This window comes from Lycium barbarum, chromosome 2 (genome assembly GCF_019175385.1).
Source record: "Lycium barbarum isolate Lr01 chromosome 2, ASM1917538v2, whole genome shotgun sequence".
NCBI classification, from domain to species: Eukaryota; Viridiplantae; Streptophyta; class Magnoliopsida; order Solanales; family Solanaceae; genus Lycium; species Lycium barbarum.
In genome coordinates, this window is record NC_083338.1 from 138,513,709 (window position 1) to 138,521,804 (window position 8,096).

The window sequence follows — 8,096 nt, forward strand, 5'->3', positions numbered from 1 at the left end:
TGAAATTAACACTTTACTTTAGTTTAATGAATCTTATTCTATCTTTTGAGACCAAACATATAAAGTAATCTAAAAATACCTAAGCCTATCAAATTACGGTCTAATAATTACCTAATCATTTTCTTTGTTAGACTTAAAATTACAACGTGCACCTCCAAGGAAAATAAGGATATTCGTTTGATGCTTCCTAATTTGAATGTGATAGCAACTCTTTAACTAATTTGATTCGAAACCGAAGAAGTAGTATTTGCTTTAAACACAATACTTTTAACTGTGACATTTTTTATATTTACAAAAATAGTCATAGAAATCTAGTAGAATTAGACTACAAGGTTATAAAAGTCCATTGTCTTGAACTTGATACTTTACTTTAGTTTAATGAATCTTATTCTATCTTTTAAGACCAAACATATAAAGTCATCTAAAAATACCTAAGCCTCTGAAATCATGGTCTAATAATTACCTAATCATTTTCTTTGTTAGACTAAATTTCAACGTGCACTTCCCGGGAAATAAGGACATTGGTTTGATGCTTCCTAATCTGAATGTGATAGCAACTCTTTAACTAATTTGATGCTTCCTAATCAAAATGTGATAGCAACTCTTTAACTAATTTGATTTGAAACCAAAAATTAAAAGTAGTGTTTGCTTTAAACTTTATTTTTAAATGTTACATTTTTTATATTTACCAAAATAGTGATAGAAATCTCGTAGAATTAAACTAAAAGGGTATAAAACTCGTTTAATATTTAAAGAATATTTTGATCAACCAATATTTATATTCATGCTTTTATAATAATATAGATATAGATAGATTAATGACTAGATTTCTTTGACAAACATATGTGGCGTAAATCAATGACCACATTTCTTGAATATTTTTAGCAGGGAAGACACTACACTTTATCATTGACTCACCCATTCCGTTTAACATGGCTGGCACGACCCACCATTATGGTTAACACTCCGTCTAGATTAGTTACGTTAAACCGCGGCTTATAAGTTGGTAAACTCAAATCTCAAATCATAACACGTCACGACCAGTGTTTTAAAAGGCGTGTGCATAAGGCGAGGTGTTTTATATATGTCTTGGTGAGACGTAAGCTCTGAGGCCCGTAAGCCAATTGGTATTTAATTATTAATATTTTATAAATTAATAAAATAAATACATAAATAAAAAATATATTAAAATTATAAAGCAATTTAAAAAAAAAATAGTAGGAAAATATATTAACATGCTAACATGTGCACAAACCATTAAAACAAATCTTGAAAAAGTGAATGACGTAAAGATGCATTAGACCAATAACATAACTATGATGAAATATAATTAGAGTTGTAAAAATGATACTCTATATCCTAATAATTCAAAGATAAAAATGACAATAATAAAAAGTTATTATTTTAAAACCTAAAATTAGATAACAAATTAATACTCATTATAATACAAATAGCTAGAATAGAGTCTTCAAAACATTATCTAAACTAGAGTGATACCAAAAGCAATTCTAAACCTAAAAACTATCTTGAAAAAAATAAATTGAAGAATGCTAAAAAAATCTTGAAGATAAAGCATAAAGAAGGAAAATGCAAGCATGGAAGCTTAGTAAAAATTGGAGGACAAAACTCTTTGCTTTGTAGTTTACACTTTGCGTACAAATGTCTAAATCCGTAAACAACTAAGAGAAAAGATTATGAAATAAGGTTAAACAATTAGAAAAACTTTTGACATTTTGAGATTTTTAGTTTGAGAGTTACTATGAGTTAACTTTTGAATATTTAACTTTCTTTAATATAATTATTAAGAAATTTAGACTCAAATTTGGAAAAATTCTTGGAGATTACGCCCCAAATGAACGCCCCGAAGGTTGGGGCTTACGCCCCGCCAATACGCCTCAGGGCGTTTTTGGTACGCCTTGCCCCTGAACTAGCATCGGGGCTCGCTCGGAAAACGTCTTTTAATACACTGGCCACGACTGCAATAAATCCTTAAAATTTACGAACAAAGTTCCGTTCATTTCTAAATCACGTCCAAAATCTACAAGAATTTTACAGAGGAAATATGAAGCCGCAATTAGCAATGAAGCTGCAAAATTTGGACTTTTATACTTGACATATGCAATGTACTAGTGAAATTTAGTAACTGATGTTAGTTGTTGTACTAAAAGTCGTTCTATAGACTTTTCTAGGAAGAATAACATTTTTACATTGTTGTAAAAAGAACAGAAATAATATAATGTTTCAAACAGAACTTTGCCACTAATTAAAACCAAATATCCAATCTCATCTTCTTAAAGATAAGATATTTGTATATGCTACTAGGATCACCACAACATTATGAGGGGAAAAGAAGCTCAGTCTATAATGTATACTGGAGTTTGAATAATTGGGCAGGTCATGGACCACAACATTCGTCATTTTTCAATTTTAGTCAAAGACAACATCAATTACAGAGAAAGCATCTCAACATAGGAAAGACAAAAAAATAACCTATTGATAATTAATAAATGTCTAGTGTTTGAGGAGAATTTCGTTGATCATTTTATCAACGTTCATGTAAGATGATCCTGCTGGTTTTTGAGCAGCTTCTTCAGCCAATTTCTTCCATTCCAATGCCTTTTTCTTCATCTTTTTGCCTTTCTCTCCGACCATCAACTCTCTCACAAGGCTTTCAACTTCGTTCCTCTTCACATTATTGTCGATCTCCATTCCGATTCCCAATTTGGTGCAACAGAACCAACAATTAGTCGGTTGCTCCGCAAAGAACGGCCAGCAAATCATTGGCACCCCACTACCAATACTTTCAAGGGTCGAATTCCATCCACTGTGGGTCAAGAACACTCCAATTGCAGGGTGGTTAAGGACTTTTTCTTGTGCACACCAACTTGCTACCATTCCTCTTTCTTTAGTTTCTTCCAAGAATTCAGATGGAAGAACTGCTTGTTCCCCTGATACAATATCAGACCTTATGATCCACAAAAATTCCACCTTGCTATTGGCGAGTCCCCAAGCAAATTCAATTAGTTGGTTTTTAGTCATGACAACAATACTTCCAAAATTGACATAAACAACAGAATTTGGTTTCTTGGAATCTAGCCATTCAAGACACTTTGGATCTTCTTTCCATAGATTGGATTCTAAGTCCTCTAAATTCTTGTCATCAACTTGTTTCACAATCAAATGCAATGGTCCAATTGCATACACCGGAGGAAGAAGTGCTTGAAGTGATTCAAGAACCTCTTTCTCTAGTGGCTCAAATGTATTGACAATTATAGCAGAAGCATTTTTCGATCTCTCTGTTTCTTGGAGGAGATATTTAATCATGTAATCATCTGGATTTGCAGTTCTAATAAAAGCTGGAAGATCCCTCAATCGTATTTCTTTCATGCCTGGTATCCAATCCAAAGTCTTCTCCAAGTAGCCATTTGTCAAGTAACTTTCATCTACAAGAAAAGGAATGTAATGAGACAAGATACGTATAAAAATGCAATTGATACAGAACATTTTTAAAACTGGTGAAATTAAAACATATACCTTTAAGGGGAGTGTATCCTTTTTCAACAAGGTTGCAGTAATGCATGTAACCTAATAAACCACAAGCACTTGTGGTCCAAAAGCAAACTTGAGGAATACCCAAATCTTGAACAGCAGAGAGAGTAAAACTCATACATCCATCAGAAATAATACGCGAAACAGGTGGCACATCGGATGAAGAAGTACTCCTATTATTGAGCTTGGCAAGTAACTCTTTGAAAGGACCTAAACAAGTAGTGGTAAGGGATTCAGATAGAGCAACAATATCTTGGGTGACATCTCCATTACATGGTGGGAGGCCATCAGGAATGGTCTCAAAATGAAAGGAGGGCAACCCTTTGAGAGAATTAAGGCCTCGAGACTTAAGGAAACGCCTATGGTTGTATTCCGTGTTGACAAAGGTTATGTGAAAGCCTCTGTGATTGAGGATTTTGGCTAATTTTAACATCGGGCTAATGTGGCCTTGAGCAGGGCATGGTATGCAAACTGCATGAGGCTTGTCAAGTACATCAGCGCACTGGGAAGCCATTTTATTCTTATTTCAGACTGGAAGGCAGAAAGTATGGTTTTGGCAATCGGAAGAATGTAGATATTTATAGATAACTTGTGTCAAATTCTAGTATGCTTTCTTAAATTCCAATCCAATCAAATAATGCTTGAAGATATTAGAGACGGACGGTGTATAAATTTCAGTTAATTTTCAGTTTTCCTTATATCAAATTAATTTGGCTTCTAGCAAAATGTGAACTACAATGAAACGGAGACAGCACTACCTTTCAAAGGGTCCGACATGTCTGTAACAATCATGCGCTGCCTAAGTTGTTGAATATGGATCATTTTGGTTAATTGGTGATTAAAGTATATAAAATTTGCAGGTTTTGGCATGGAATTAGCTTGCTTTGAAGTCTCATTCAATATACAGGGACAGACACTCAAACTTCGCCCCAACTGTCAGTTTGACACTTAAACTTATTCAGTGATCATCTAGACACCTCAACTTAACACAAGTTTGTCTCATGCACACTAGGATCTGACTTGGCACAGTGGATTTGTTATCTTCATATTTGAGTGCGTGAAATGTTTTCCAACTCATTTTCAGATTAAAAAGTACAACGAAATTCCATTTTCACTCTTAGGGCTCGTTTGATACAAGGGATAAGGATAAATAATCCTGGAATTATTTTTGAGATGAATTTATCCCAAGTTTGGTTGGGATAAAATGATAGTATAGATAAATTATTCCGGGATTGTAGTGTTATTTAATCTCTGTGAGAGGACAAAATAATTAATCCAGGGATAACTAATCCCAGGATAAGTTATTCTGGAATAACTTGTTTCCAACCAAACGACCCCTTATAGTGTACCTCTATTTCATTCCTAATGCCCCTCTCTTATCCTTCTCTATTTTTATTCGTTTCTCTCTACACCCGCTATGAAAATCCTCTTTCCGCAAATAACCCACCCCTAATATAGGCTTAATATCCCATCCCTTCCTTGCCTCAGTTGTTTACTAGTTAACCAACTCGCGCTTCGCACGGTCATACATCTTTTTATTTAATTTTATATTTAGTTGATAGAAAAGAAAAGAAAATCCTATAAGTACCAAAACAAAAAATATATGTAGTGTAAGACGTGGGAATAAAATATATTCTATGACGACAATATACATATGAAAAATCAAATAGAAAAACAAATGAAAATAAATAAATACTTTTTTATAATTTCATAATTACAGAGTTCTCGAAGATCACTTCTCTCCATTATAGAGATTTTTTAGAGATGAAATTAAACACTCATTTTAATTTGAAGAAAAGCTTATAATATAGTAGGGATCACTAAAGAAAATTTCATCCAGTCATATAGTTGTTAATAGTTCTAAATATAAATTTTATTGCAAGTTGGAACAGGATTTTTTTTTTTAAAATTGTTTTTATTACATAGGGGGTAGGGGATGGGGAAATGAGGGGAGGGGATTACAATGTGGGGATTCGAACCCTAACAACAAGGTGAAAGTTCAGGTAGTCAACCAACTGAGCTACTAAGTCCTCACAAGCTGGAATAGGATGTTAAGTTGATTTCAGTTAAATCTATATATATATATATATATATATATATATATATATATATATATAATTGAGGACATACGCCCGGTGACTAGGGGTGGGCATGGTACGTTATATACCGAACACCATACTGAAATCAAAATTTTTAATATCGCGGTTTCTATATTAGAGTATTTGGTATGCATTTTTGGTGTAAAATTATACAGGACTAAGGATTATGCTTAATTTTGGTTAATGTTGTTTAGACTTTGTAACTTCGACTACTCTATCGTGATTCAAATGTCATTTTTGTGTAATTGAAAAATGAAAAAAATTGTTTGTACTTTCTTTTGAATATGTCTCCATGTGTAAGGTGTTAGTTTAATATAATTCAGACGCTCCTTGAAAAGTCAAAGTCATAATCCTTTATTATATGAGTATATATGTAAGTTGAAGTCAAACAATCTATGGTTACCGAATTATCATACCGAATTATTTTGGTATGGTAATGATATAGTATTTTTAGAAACCGAAGTTTCAAATACCGTACCCTGTCCATCCTTACCGGTGACGTGTCACTCTTCTAGGCCAGGATCTTTATTTATCTTTATTCTCAAATTTTTGCATTTATTTAATTTGTAATTGTATTATAAAATTAGTAAAAAAGATTTGATATATCTGTTCGGATGTTCCGAATAGTTACCTTGAAACGTTGTGTCTTTTGTACCAAATAGTTGTCAAAAACTTGTTTCCCTCTCTCCTCAGTAGTTACTTAATTAATCCCCAGCAATTTCCGTTCATTTTCCATTCAATATCATTCCTTGGTTAGTTTCATATTCATCCATTTCAATTGTCCATTACTTCTAAAATTGGAGACTTCATTTGCCTCTTATGCTGCCATTTCCAAGATATCAATGTAAAGTTTCTTTCTCTTTATTTAATAGCCTAATTATTAATTTATGTTTTGATTTTTTCTATTCTTTGGTATGGTTCTGCGTTTTTCTTAAATATCGTATGATGTACATGTCCTTTCTTTTTCTCTTCCATTTCTTAAATATACATGGAAAAAAATTAGCTTTTGAGCACAATAAAGTCTCTATGAAAGTATGTCATTGTAAAAGATCCATTTTTAGTTTTAAGCTTGATCTCAATCTTATTATACGGTAATAACAAACACACACAAAAAAAAAAAAAAAAAAGTGTAGAATTAGGATAAAATTTGGTTTAACTTATTTGTTGTCACTACTTACGGAATATTTTGTATATGAAAATTGGAAAGGGCAAAGGATGATAATTATTGTTGTCCAGAGTCCTTACTATTTATGTACACAAGTATATGTCAAGGACAAATGTACAATCAAAGAATATATGGCAGATAAAAAAACTTGATCAAAAAATAATACTTTTATATTATTTTATTTTATTTTTAAAAAAAATTTGAATCTGTCAGACAGCCATTAGACCATCCCAACACCGTTGATGGAGCTGAGAACGATCATCTACGGCAGCCATGAACCCGAAAGGGCCATGAGAGAGTTAATCACGCTCTGGTCAAAATTCCTGTCTCCTTAGAACTCAAGGATACAGTGGTACGAGCCTATAGAACAGATACTGTTCAAGTAATTCATTAGAGATACTGAGTAAGTTACTATGCTAACTTTTTAAATTTTAAATTACAATATTCTCAACATTTTTTATTTTAGGATAATCTACCTTTTATTATTTTTAATTAATGTTAATTTATATTGGAATATTCTCAGCATTTTTTCTAATTTTTGCAAGAATATGCCTTTTGTTATTTTAATATTTAAATATGGAAAAGGATTAGTCACAAGTTCAATGAGGTCATTCACCACCGCGCGAAGCGCAGATAGATGTTCTAGTTCTTCTATAAAACCGAGAGGCAATGTGTGGTTGTTGTTTTGGTTATTTTCTCAGTTGTTCTATTTTTATTGAAGTCTAAAGAGAGCAAAAAATTAAGGGATGAAAAATATATGCGTAAATTCTTTTCAGCATTTAGAAATTGAATACCAAGTGCAACAACTATTAAGCAACACAATTGATAATATAGATCAATAAACACTTCTAAAATAAAAGAAAATAGTAATTGTTCAGCATTTCAGAGTCTTACTGTAATTTTTCTTCATATTTTAGCCACTAAATATAGGAAAATATTATATCAAACAACCCATATGGTGAGTAGCACGTAGACTTCTTAATACCAATGGCTTTAGAAGCGAAAGAAATGAAAAAACCAACCAAAATCTATTACCTAAAATATTGGAAGCGTTTATAATGTGTGTACCTATTATCTAAAATTATTGTGGTGGAGAATAATCCACGAGGCATTTGACATGAAGAAGATTGCCGTTTATATCTTTTGTGTTATTCATACTTTAATTTCTTGACGCCCTCTTTTTTGTAGTAATTAATAAGAGCTTTCAGGGACCATTAATGGGGAATTTTAATGTACGTGCTTGTGAGTTTTGATTTTCAATAAGGATTATCAAACTTTAGGAC

At 32.2% G+C, this 8,096-nt stretch overlaps 1 protein-coding gene and 1 pseudogene across 1 annotated transcript; both read right to left on the bottom strand.

Annotated features, from left to right (window-relative positions):
- Positions 1-2,398: 2,398 nt before the first annotated feature.
- On the bottom strand, positions 2,399-4,182 carry LOC132627541 (7-deoxyloganetin glucosyltransferase-like). Its single transcript, XM_060342938.1, has 2 exons — positions 3,535-4,182; positions 2,399-3,443 (listed from the first exon to the last, which is right to left on the bottom strand). Exons 1-2 carry the CDS (start codon positions 4,061-4,063, stop codon positions 2,512-2,514), a joined length of 1,461 nt encoding a protein of 486 aa, XP_060198921.1. The 5' UTR covers positions 4,064-4,182; the 3' UTR covers positions 2,399-2,511.
- A 2,834-nt stretch (positions 4,183-7,016) lies between these two features.
- Positions 7,017-7,204, bottom strand: LOC132629672 (small nucleolar RNA U3; annotated as a pseudogene).
- Positions 7,205-8,096: the final 892 nt, after the last annotated feature.